The sequence below is a fragment of the Apis dorsata genome, unplaced genomic scaffold, assembly GCF_000469605.1.
Source record: "Apis dorsata unplaced genomic scaffold, Apis dorsata 1.3 scaffold_470, whole genome shotgun sequence".
NCBI classification, from domain to species: Eukaryota; Metazoa; Arthropoda; class Insecta; order Hymenoptera; family Apidae; genus Apis; species Apis dorsata.
Genome location: NW_006263709.1, coordinates 278,908 through 292,562, shown reverse-complemented (window position 1 = coordinate 292,562; position 13,655 = coordinate 278,908). Strand labels below are relative to the sequence as shown.

The 13,655-nt window shown below is 23.8% G+C and overlaps 1 protein-coding gene across 2 annotated transcripts in view; it reads left to right on the top strand.

The window, feature by feature from the left end:
• LOC102678512 (tachykinins) overlaps positions 1 to 12,812 on the top strand; it is a 31,500-nt gene extending 18,688 nt beyond the window's left edge. For both annotated transcript variants that reach the window (XM_006620031.2, XM_031512556.1), the window contains exons 2-6: positions 10,722 to 10,914; positions 11,078 to 11,266; positions 11,819 to 12,079; positions 12,333 to 12,552; positions 12,627 to 12,812. In XM_006620031.2, the coding sequence (XP_006620094.1) occupies positions 10,723 to 10,914; positions 11,078 to 11,266; positions 11,819 to 12,079; positions 12,333 to 12,552; positions 12,627 to 12,784 (1,020 nt within the window). In that variant the 5' untranslated portion in view covers position 10,722 and the 3' untranslated portion in view covers positions 12,785 to 12,812. The remainder of the gene's footprint in view (positions 1 to 10,721; positions 10,915 to 11,077; positions 11,267 to 11,818; positions 12,080 to 12,332; positions 12,553 to 12,626) is intronic.
• Positions 12,813 to 13,655: the final 843 nt, after the last annotated feature.

Below are 13,655 nucleotides of genomic sequence, written 5' to 3'. Positions count from 1 at the left end.
TCCTTTTTTTTTTTTGGATGTATAGCTTTTTTGACTCTTTATTTTCTTTGAATATATATCAATTTCCCGATAAAAACGAAAAATGATTTATTATTCATATTTATATACCAATAAATCGATAATCTTTCAAATATTTCAAACTTTGCATTTTATCAACAACAACAAAAAAAGTTTAAGATTAAAGTTTTGAGTTTTATTAATGTTTTTCTCTCGAGCTGACTTTTCTAACCAATTTTCAATATGTCAACTTTTATTAAAAATAAAGTGTGTTTTATTTCCTTCGATTTTTAATATTTTCTTAAGTAAAATTATTTAAAGAAGGAAAAATGGGTATTTTAAAATTGTTTTTCATTGAAAATAAGAGAAATGATTATTTGTAAGATTAAAAAACAAATATCGAAACAAATTAATCGAATTACGATTTCGGTTTCAAATAATTTTCTCGTTGTACATTCTATTATTTTCCCAGAGAAAAAATAATAAAATAAAAATATTAATATAATTATGCTATATTTACAAATAATTCCAGTGTTCCACAATACTGATTAATTACGAATGTATTTATTATTAGTGTGTTACGATTGCATGCATATTGCGAAAATTATATTAAAATTTTAATATATGCACATACAATTAAATAATATTATACTTGTAAATAACATTAAGAATTTAAAAAATATTGATTAATGCAATGCAATAATTGAAAATCATTGTTATATTTAAAATTTACGTTAATATTAAAAATATATTTTTCTTTATAAACAAATAATAAACTAAATATCAAAATGTGTTATTATTTCATGTAAATAAAAAATTTTCATTTTATATTTCATATTATTTTCAATTATAAATATGAAAATAATAAAACGAATAATTTTACTTAATAAGAATGATTTTACGTAATTTATACATATTCGTTAGAAATTTAAAAACTTATGATAAAATTCTTCTAGATAAATATATATTTTTTATATAATAATCATTTACCATATTTATCTTTTTCTTAAAAAAGAATGTACTTTTGCCATTTCTTCACCGATTTCTTTTTTGTCGATAAACTTTGTTGCTTTGATCCTTTAATTTCCTATTGGCCAAATATCAATGATCCATAAAAAATTTTTTTGCTTTTTATGAATATTATTAATTTTTATAATATTATTATTACAATTCATAATTAAAAAGTTCTCGCTCTTTATAATTCTTCTAATTATTATTCGAGTTTCAAACATTTTCAAACGATTCTTTTAAGTAAAACTTTGATCATTGGACGTGTATGCTTGTTGAAAATATTTATCAACTATTTTTCTTATATTTTAAAAATATAATTGGAAACTTCTCAGAACTTTTTCCGCAACTTAAATTCGTTTAATCCCCTTTCTCACTGAAAATTTCTGTTTCATATTCCAATCTTACAAATTTCTTTACGTCAACGTTTCTGCTTTAATCGTTTTTCTCATCTTCGATATCGAACTTTCTTTGAAATGGTTTTAATAAGAATATCTCGTTTTCTTTTCTTGAAACATAATGTGCCACCTCCACAATATTTATAATTATTCATTCGTGTTAAAAAGAAAATATTCCCTATTCTTAATTAATATTTTTATCTTAATTAGTTCTTTCTTTCTTTTTTTTTAATGATCTTCTTGACTATCTCAAGGCATAATATAATAATAACTAATAACGTATAATCATGCGTTAAAGAAAATGTCCCTATATCTATTCATACATATTCATTCATGCCTATAATTATACTTATGATTAATATTAAAATTATTAAATTTGTCAGAATAATTTGAATGAGTTTTAAATTTACTATCTTTTTAATTGTTAATTTTGACAAATATTTGTTTAATATGCATATAATATAATATAATAATATAATAATATCTATTCATATATATTTATTCATAATTATATTCATAATTATACTCATAATTATATTTAATATTAAAATTATTAAATTTGTCAGAATAATTTAAATGAGTTTTAAATTTACTATTTTTTTAATTGTTTAATTTTTTTTGACAAATATTTGTTTAATATGTGTATAATATAATGTATAATATAATGTATATAATAATGTTTAATATAATAATATTATATAATATTATATATTATATAATTAATATTTCATATATATCTATTCATGCCTATAATTATATTCATGTCTTAATATTAAAATTATTAAATTTGTCAGGATAATTTTTAAATTTATTATCTTTTCAGTTATTAAAAAGATAATATTAATTAATATAGATACTTTTGATAAATATTTATGTATATAATAATAATATCTATTCATATATATCTATTCATAATTATACTCACTTAATGTTAAAATTATTAAATTTGTCAGAATAATTTGAATGGATTTTAAATTTATTATCGTTTTAGTTATTAAAAAGATAGTATTAATTAATATAGATATTTTTGACAAATATTTGTTTAATGTGTGTAAAAGATAATATGTGTAACATATATTCATGCGTATAATTGTTTTGTCGTCATGATTTATTATTAGAATTACTATTTATTAAAATAAAAGCTTTTCAATTTTTTATCTCTTTAATCAAAAGATATTATTAATTAATAAAAATATTTTTGACAATTAATGTTAACTTTTATTAAAATAGAGATCTGATCATATGTATGTATATATATTTTTTATCATATAATTTTTTAATTATAATTTATTTATTTATAATATAATATATTTAGATATTAAAGGTCAACAAGGTGTTTTAGATAATTCCATTTTATATAATTTTTTTTCTTTCTTCTTTTAAACAAAAATAACAATTCAAATTCAATATTGTAAATAGATTTTTTTTAAAAAAACATTATTCGTATAGGAAATGGTATATAAAATTTATAAATACTTATTTAAAAAATTTTATTAAGAACTCTAGCGTTCAATTCGAACATTAAATATAGTAATATTAGTATATAGTAATATAGTAATATATTAAGTATAGTAATATTTTAATTAAGAATGAATTGGAATCTGATTTTTAAATTTACAAAGTTATATCTTAAATTTTATGAAATCTCATCCAAAATATTTGTTTTCTCTATTTTTTTCCTAAAAAATACCTGTTTTGTCAAAAAAATTTTAACAAACTATATCTCTGAAATTCTTAAAAAATTAATTAATAATAATAACAGTTATTATTTTTATTTGTATAAAAATTAAATTTTTATATCTTACTTTTTCTTTGCATAAACTATTTTAATGGATTATTGAAATCTTACCAATTAAAATGGATGTAAATATAAAATCAATTGAATTATTATTAATAATATAATAAATATCGTCACAATATTTTCGTAAATTATTTATATAAATTATTCTTTATTTAAAATTTCGAGAGTTTCGAATTAAAAAAATAACAAAAAATTTCAAGGTTTTTTTTAATTTTTCATTCGAAAAGTTTCGAGTGTTTTATTCTCTAATTTTAACATTTGATAATATAAATTCTTTTACTGTGTTAGAGTTTAACTTTCTTCACAGTTTTCACAAATATCTTCAGTTTCTCCTTTTTCTCGGAGTCCGTTATTTACATTCATAACATAGGCAAACATTTTATTTGACATTCATTATTTCGACTGAACAAATGTTTGGTTATATATAACAAACGCTTGAGAATTTGGTTGAATATCGTATTATCGATAATTAATAGAATTGAACTTTGTTTTTTAGGTTAGAAAAATAAAAAACAAGAGTTAAGAATTTCATAATGTCTCAACGAAAAAATTAAACGATTCACGTGAATTGCTCTACTGTACAAATGAATTTATAAATAATAAAGAGAAAACGTTAGTTTGAATTTTCTTCTTAGAAAAAAAAACTGATAAGATATATTTAAAAATAAAAAATACACATTTTTCTGCATTATTTGCATGTCATACAGTTTTACAATGAAACATGCCAGACGTTCATTCAAGAAATCTCTTTATTGACGATACTTTCGAAAGGATAAGCTGTTTAAAAGAAGATCTTCTAAGATTCATTGAAACATATTCGATCGAAATTGCTACGATTATTACCTTCTGTGGTTTTTTTTATTGGATACAACAATTCGTTTAAATCGTAATAAAAATAATCGTAATTTCGAAATAATCGCAAGTACAAGACGGATAAAACATTTTATTACTATGCATATACAATTTTGTAATTTCTTACACAACACTTTTCAACGTAACAATCGCCCATAATTTTCTGCCTTGTCACAATCCGTTCCTTTCTTTCTTTTTTCCAGTTTCACTCTAACTTTAAAGAGGTGGGGAGCTTTATTCCCTCTTTTTCTCTTTCTCTCTGATTGGTATCGGTTTCTCAAGCAGAGCTCCTCCATTTTAACGCAAAATTTTTAAGATGCAAATAATCAAAGCACAAATTGAACAAATATATATATATACCACCTCGAAACGAATACACGCGATCACGCAACCCTTTATGAAATATGCAGATGCGCTATTTTGCATTCGCTGATTTTTTACTAAGAAATTAGGTTATCGAACGGGATCACAATGAAGACAATGTGTGCAATTGCTCACCACCAATATATTACTTTTACATCATTTGTATCTCTCTATTCGAATAATAATTCGAAATAAAGAATAAGAAATGACTTTGATTAACAGTAGCTTCGTTCTTTTACAGATTATCGATAGTCTGATTTGAAAAGGTTATTGGAAATTTAACATTTGTTTTCCTTTTTTTCCTGGATTTTCCGACATCCAATTAGCAAGTTCACATTAAAACAAATTATTAATACGTTCGTTGCAGGAGATAATAATATTGTATAGATGTGGTAACTTTAGAAAAATATATATCATAAACCTTTCAAAGATAACACGAATGGAATGGAATCGTATGAACTATTTTACTTATCACGTTTGTTTTGTATTAAATATTTATTGTAAAATAAGAATAGAATATATCTAACACGTTATCTATATCATATGTGTAATATTTTTAGGACAAACAGGGTAAGAAAATAAATAAACATATTTCCAATAATTTCTTTTTTTCCTTTTTCTATTCAACATGGATCAATATTTGATAACATTCAAATCATTTTGAGAGTTTCTCGCTCTTATACAGAATCGAGAAAATATGTAAACTTGAAGTTAATCTTAAAGACAAAGCTCGTGTTTGAATTGTTGTTTGAAATGAAGCTAGAAGTGTAAGTAAAGATAGAGTTGGAGTTGTTAGAGTTAGAGGTAAAGGTAAAGGTAAAGGTAAAGGTCATCCTTAACTTTTTCATTGCATCAATGGTATCACGAAGAACATAGCAGTGGACAAAAGTATAAATCTATTCTTTTACGAAACGAAATAATTTTGTTTAAAATTGAAGCAAATAATTTGAATTTTGTTTGAAAAGTTGGAAAAATTAATTTACTATTTTGAAGAAATTTTGAAGAAGTTGTAATTGGAGAAAATAAAGTTCTTTTTTTACTATTTTTTTTATTTGAATTTGTGATGAAAATTAAACAAAAATACATTTTGTAGATTTATATTCATTATGTACATGTTGAGAATTTCATCGAAATCAGTTGCTATGATCCATCAACAATTAAAAATGATAAAAATCATAGTTTCTCAAGACTATAATAATAAATCCATTATTATAAAAATATTTACATTTTTTTATATCTATTATTTGTCTCTGCATTACTTGATTTTAATAAAATTTTTAATGAAATAAATCTATAAAATATGTTTCAAAATTTTTATTACAAGCTCGGATAAAAAGATTATAAGAAATGATCTTTACTATTTTCTTCGTGATTTTGATCGGTTTTTTAAAAAATTTATACGTGTAAAAAACTCTTATAGTCCTTCTAATTTGTCAAAAAAAAAAATATCCAAGTCATTTGGTCCAATTTTAAGAAAAGTTTTAATTGATAAAATTACACTTTTACCCGCTACTACTAAGAGATTGATTATCGAAGAGCAAAAGAGGAAACGATTCGTGTCCGTTTCAGATGGATTTTTTACCTGTCTTCTTCCTTGTCTTCTTCCATCCTTTTCTCTATTTTTTATCCATTATATACAACGCCCGCAACACATCCATCCACCTCTCGATTTCATCCGATCGCGTTCCGTCCTCATTCAACCCCGATGCGCAACTGTGAATTGCAACATTACTCGTTGAACATAGCTATTTTCGTTTTAACTTCGCTGGAAAAGGAAAAAAAAAAATCATCTTTCAATAAGTAAAGTAACTAGTCGATGTCCAGAACCTGTAAACGAACTCATAGTTTTTTTTAATCAAGAACTTTGCAATTTTATAATTTTTTTTTTCCCCTACATGCGAACCTAAGAAATTAAATTTTACCTGAATAACTGGGTATTCAACCATCCTTTGAATTCCAATTAAAAATTTGTTATTAAATCGTGTTGTTACTTGATATATTTTATCGATTCACTTCATTCGAAAAAATTACTTAAAAAAAATTACTTGAAAATCGGAAACGAGGACATATATAAATTACCAAATTAAACGAAGCATCTTTTTATCTAATTTCGACGTAAAAATTGAACGATGTTAATAAGAATTGAATTTCAGTTGAGAAGCATTCGATATTCTTAATGAGAAAGCATTTAACGTTCTTATTTTCGCTCGTGACGCGATCAGTTTCATCAAGTGTCGGATGGACGTTTGATTGCGTTGCAAAGAAAAGTTTGTTGTATTTGCGGATCATCGATTTTAAGATAAAGTATGGAATACAAAGAAGGCTAGTTTCCAACGATTACACAAGTGACCGACCCGTGAAGAAAAGCTGGCTTAGGGTCTAGAATCTATACGACACCGCTACGTTGCTCCCTTGTTTTCCGCTACTCGAATCCCCGCCAATCTATCCTTTTCCCTCTACCTTCTACCGGTCTTTTTATCGAGTCGGTAAATCCTCGCTCCGTTTACTTTGCGTCATCCGGCAAGCTGACCTCGACACTCGGTAATAGTTCGTGTTCGTTAACACGAATCTTTCACCGATCAATTTGAAATTTTTCGCCCATTTGCTCAAAACTTTTTCCAAACGACACAAGTTTATATTAAAAGAAAGTTGAATATAATATCGATTCAAAATTTTATACAAGTAATACTCTACAATTCCATCACGATGATGCTTCAGAGCTTAGTATCTCACGATTTAAAAAGAAAAAAGTTTTTTTTATTTTTATATACAGAGCAAATCACTTAATATATTATTATCTTTTAATTTATTTTAATTATTCAAATTATTCGATTCATCACGGATGATATTGCTCCAAAGTATCTTCAAGATGATAATATTTGATTTTTTCATATAAACTTTTTTGAAGTTTATATTAAAAGAAAGTTGAATATAATATCGATTCAAATTTTATACAAGTAATACTCTACAATTCCATCACGATGATGCTTCAGAGCTTAGTATCTCACGATTTAAAAAAAAAAAAAGTTTTTTTTATTTTTATATACAGAGCGAATCACTTATTATCTCTTAATTTATTTTAATTATTCAAATTATTCGATTCATCACGGATGATATCTTCAAGATGATAATATTTGATTTTTTCATATAAACTTTTTTGAAGTTTATATTAAAAGAAAGTTGAATATAATATCGATTTAAATTTTATACAAGTAATACTCTACAATTCCATCATGATGATGCTTCAAAATTTAGCATCATAATTTAAAAAAAAAAAAAGTTTTTTTTTATTTTTATATACAGAGTGAATCACTTAATATATTATTATCTTTTAATTTATTTTAACTATTCAAATTATTCGAATCATCACGAATGATATTGCTCCAAAATATTTTCAAGAAATAATATTTGATTTTTTCTATTTCTTGTTTAAATTTTTTTTTCTATATTTTATAATATCTCTATTGCTATAATGCTTCTTCTTTGTAAAATATAAATAAATATCGAATGAATTCGAATTAAAAAAAAAACGTAAGAAAATTGATTTTGAAAATTTATTGAAAATAAATTTTTGAAAAACGTATTTAAAAATATAGAAACGATAATAAGTTTAATAACATCATAATTGATGCATCATGCATACGGATGTTTACATATATTTTTGCATACATAAGTACCCTCAAACATAATTAAAAAATACGCTACTTTTCTTTTTAAAGATAATTTGCGAATTTTCTTTTTTTTTTTCGCAAAAGATTATCAGATTTAAGCGTAGAGAAATGAACAAACGCCGGTTGTGATCTCGCAAAGTTAAACAAAATGAAAGCGTAAATTTCAAACGCGAAGGGGCGATGACGGAAAAAAGCAGCGAAGGCAATGAGGTGCTACGAGGCGGTACAATGTCGAGAGGCGTTTTAATCAAGCTATACGACCCGACACGGTTTACCGCATCGTTTAAACTTACAAAGCGATATCTGTGGTACCCGACAATTCTTCAACGAAGATGGCCAATTCATTCGCGTCTCTATCCGTAATGCACCAGTGTTTTAATTTCAATTAGAACACATTAGACGTTTAATATTACCTAAATTTGTTAAATTTTTTTAAAATATTTATGAAAAGGTATTTTTGATATTTATAATTATTACGTTTGATTGGTTATTCATAAATTTAAATTGAAAGTAAATCATCTATTTTTATTTTTACCTTCCCTATAATTCTTTTTTATAGCAATTTTTTATAGCAATTATCTGGGATAATATTTATAATATTATAAGAAAGCATTTTTTATATTTGATTAAATTTGATACTTTCCATCTCTTTCAACGAAACAGCTTTCAATGAAACAAGAACCGGTGACCTGTTTTTAGATTTTTCATCTTTATAACTACTAAAAATACACAGGTGCTTTTAGCAAAATTAACGTTGACTTTTTATTCGGATAATAATTATATACACTTATTTATTTATTTTTATTATACTTTTTAATTCTAGCTATTTATGCAGAAACGGAGTGCGACATCGTCGAAGTAACGATGTTTCAATATATATTTTTGTCTCGCTTCGACACAAATTTCAATCGCTTATAAGTTAATAAAGAGAGAATTTTATATTTATTTTGGTATCTTAAATCGACTCTTTAAACGTAACCTACGAATATATATATTGATTCTTAGTTAAGGCTTATTTATTAAGTAATTGAAATTTTCGTTAAGATGAAATAAGACAAAGATAAAGTGAGATATTTTTGTCTTGATCACATCGTCGATTCTTCATTTGACGCAAATATAACATTTTTTTATTTGTTTTGGCTTCTAAAATCGATTCTTTAAAAGTATCATGAAAATATTAATATCTTGTAGATTTATATAAATACAGATATATATAATGTATATATAATGTGTATAATGTGTTTATATGTAATATAAATGTAATATAAATGTATATAATGTATAATGTAATATGTAAATATATGTAGATATATATAAATACAATTATAAGTAAATTGTTTTAATATTAAATGAACAAAAAATAATACAATATATCAGAATATACATTAAAGATGATAAAATAATTTAAAGAGTTAGATAATAATCCACATAAAAATTACGACAAGAAAGGAATTGCGTGATTTTCTTTTTCATTTAGTATTCATAAAACATCAGTTTAATAAGATTATAATTAAATGTAATACTTTCTTTAATGCACTTTTTATGTAAGAAGTGTTTTTCACAAATAAAGTTTAGCAAAGTAAAATAATTAATTGATTACGACAAAGTATAAAAATGATATTTTCCATAGATATTTTGCTATAGTTTGTTAAATTTTGAACGAACAATATAATTCATTCAAATTCATTGCTGATATTAATACATATAATCACATCCCTGACACATAAGACAATTTATAAGGAATAAATATAATAAATATAGTGAGATTTATATATCGATAATTCAATCAATGACAAATCTAAACCTTCTATGCATTTATCTTATATACTTATTTTATATATATCTTATTATACTATATTATATACTATATATATTATTTTATATTCTTTAAAATTATACTTTTTTATATTTAGAATAATAATACTTGTAATTAAAACAATAATTAATATATTGTGTGCCAATTATATTAAATTAAATAAGATATTCTTTAAAATTATACTTTTTTATATTTAAAATAATAATACTTGTAATTAAAACAATAATTAATATATTGTGTGCCAATTATATTAAATTAAATAAGATATTCTTTAAAATTATACTTTTTTATATTTAAAATAATAATACTTGTAATTAAAACAATAATTAATATATTGTGTGCCAATTATATTAAATTAAATAAGATATTCTTTAAAATTATACTTTTTTATATTTAAAATAATAATACTTGTAATTAAAACAATAATTAATATATTGTGTGCCAATTATATTAAATTAAATAAGATAATTATATTATATTAAATAAGATAATTTATAAAGAATAAGTATAATAAATATAGTGAGATTTATATATCGATAATTCAATCAATGACAAATCTAATAAACTTTCTATGCATTTATCTTATATACTTATTTTATTATACTATATTATATACTATATATATTATCTTATATTCTTTAAAATTATATTTTTTTATATTTAGAATAATAATATTTGTAATTAAAACAATAATTAACATATTGTGTGCCAATTATATTAAATTATCAAAACATACAAGGAAATATATAATCAATTTAATTTGAATAACTGTTAAAATAATAAACTAATATGATAAACAAATTGATTTTTTACAGAATGATCATCCATTCGACCTTTTTGTTAATGGTATTAATCACATTCGTAATTGCTGAAGAATCGCTGTCTGATAATGTTTTATCCGAGAAACGTGCCCCTATGGGATATCAAGAAATGCAAGGGAAAAAGAATTCTGCTTCTTTGAACTCTGAAAACTTTGGAATTTTCAAACGTGCACTCATGGGTTTTCAGGTAGAGTAACGAAAATTATACAATTTATATAAATACTTGTTACTCATTCTACAAATATTACTTCTTCGAGAATTATTTAATTATTTTTCTATTACGAATAATTGCTATTTCGATTATTCGAATGTTACGCGCAATTTAATATATCTTGCGTGTATATCTGTAGGGTGTGCGTGGAAAGAAAAACTCGATAATCAATGACGTCAAAAATGAACTTTTTCCTGAGGACATTAACAAGCGTGCACCGATGGGTTTTCAAGGCATGAGAGGGAAGAAGGCCTCGTTCGACGATGAATATTACAAACGTGCTCCGATGGGATTTCAAGGAATGAGAGGCAAAAAATCTCTTGAAGAGGTAAGCAAACTTTGAATTTCGAGATCAATCAAGAAATGAAAAGATTTTTGCATAAAGCAAAAAAAAACATTTTTCTTCATAATATTTTTTTCAATAATTTTCAATAATTTTCCGCAAATAAAAGAAATAAATTTAAAAAAAAATTTTTAAAATTATAAAATGAAAAGAATTTTTTTAAAAAATTACATCATTGTTATTTGTTATTATTATCGCATTAGCAGTTTGTATTAGAAAATAGGATCTTCACAATAAATAAAAAGAAATAAATAAAAGAAATAAATTTAAAAAAAAAACTTTTAAAATTATAAAATGAAAAGAATTCTTTTAAAAAATTACATCACTGTTATTTGTTATTATCGCATTAGCAGTTTGCATTAGAAAATAGGATAGAATCTTCACAATGTTTCTTTCACAAAGAAGATTTTACTCTTATTTAAAAATATCATATAAAGTATTCAACCAAATAAATGAATAGAAATATTTATTATTCGTATATATTATAATGAATTTTACGAATGTGCAATCACTTATATAAGTTTTCTATACGCGCAGATTTTAGATGAGATTAAAAAGAAGACTACGAGATTCCAGGATTCAAGAAGCAAAGACGTGTACTTGATTGATTATCCGGAAGATTATGGAAAAAGAGTATTGTCAATGGATGGATATCAAAATATTCTCGATAAGAAGGACGAATTACTGAGAGAGTGGGAAAAAAGAGCTCCGATGGGATTTTATGGAACGAGGGGTAAAAAAATTATTCTTGATGCGTTGGAAGAACTTGATAAACGAGACGTTATGGATTTTCAAATAGTGAGTAAATTATTTCACAAAAATAGATAAAATACCAATTCTTCGTGCTTCCATTTAAATGAACGAATGATATTCAAATTTTATGTTGTTTTATTTTATTCTTATTTTATTTTATTTAATTTAGTTATCTTCTACTAAATATTGATAAGTAGATGCTGCGTGTGTATATTCGTGTATGTATTCCGTTCCATATACTTTAATCGTGTTTATATTAAACACAGCAAATTTCAAAAGATTTAGGAAAATTTTGCAGGGTTTGCAACATAAGAAAGATACGTTCGACGATTACTTGGATTATGCGATTAATCCGTTTGATTACGAGAAAAGGAGTACGGATTTTCAAGATGTAGAAAGCGGTAGCGAATCCTTTAAACGAGCTCGTATGGGTTTTCATGGGATGAGAGGTAAAAGGGATGCGACGGGGATTTACGGATCAAATTCAAGCACTGTGGGAACGATTTTTGGTTATCAAGGTACTTACATAAATCTCGTTATTGTAAAAATGTTTACGATTAAATAAGATATGAACTATTGATATTTCAAACAGATGTAAGGAATCGAGGAAATAATTTTCCTGTATATGAAGTTGAAAAACGATCACCGTTCAGATATCTTGGAGTCCGAGGTAAAAAGAATCCACGATGGGAATTTCGAGGGAAATTTGTAGGAGTGAGAGGCAAAAAATCGTCGCAAACTGTCTTCTAATTCATTTTAATAATAATAATAAAAAAAAAAAAACATCGAAAGGAGTATGAATGAAGATTCGTGAATGTTATTAGGTATTATTAACTTGGTTAATATCTCTATTCCCATTCCCAAAACAAATTCAAAATAATATTTAGAGATAGATCTTTCTGTCGACATTTCTTTATTTCAGATACCTATATAATTAGAGGTGATACCATTGATGACAACAATGGCAACACAACAACAATAATTATTGCGTAGTTTTCTTGTTTAAACGTGTATTAAACTTTATGCTGCTTGGTAGATATAAGAATAGAAAATGTGATCCCTATCAGCGAGTTCCTTATTATTGTTGCGAATTGCGAACATTATGAAAGATATTTTGATTTTATATACTTTCCCGAATTTTATTTTTAACAGAATATTTGTCAATCACGAACATATAACATATCTCTACTTAATATGTGTTAAAAAAAATATAAGACAAAACTTTTTTTATTAACTTATTTTTATCATTGTTATTGTATAACATTTCTTTTTTTGTATAATATTTCATTTCCTTTTTTCTTTACACTCATGGAAGTACTATGTCAACTTATAAATTATTTAAAACATATAGACATATTCTTTTGTATAAATATATAAACATAAAGATAAAAATAGATAAAAATNTATATATATATATATATATATATCTTATTTAGCGTCATTATGATTAGCCATTTACAACGAGTATGTCGAGTACAATTTCGAAAGAAAATAGATCTTCATAAATAGCCAATGATTACTTTTGTTTATAAATAAATATAATAAATCGCAATAAAAACAAATAAAGTAGAATCGCAACTGTTAATATATTAATGCTTCAAAAATAAAAGAACATATTAAA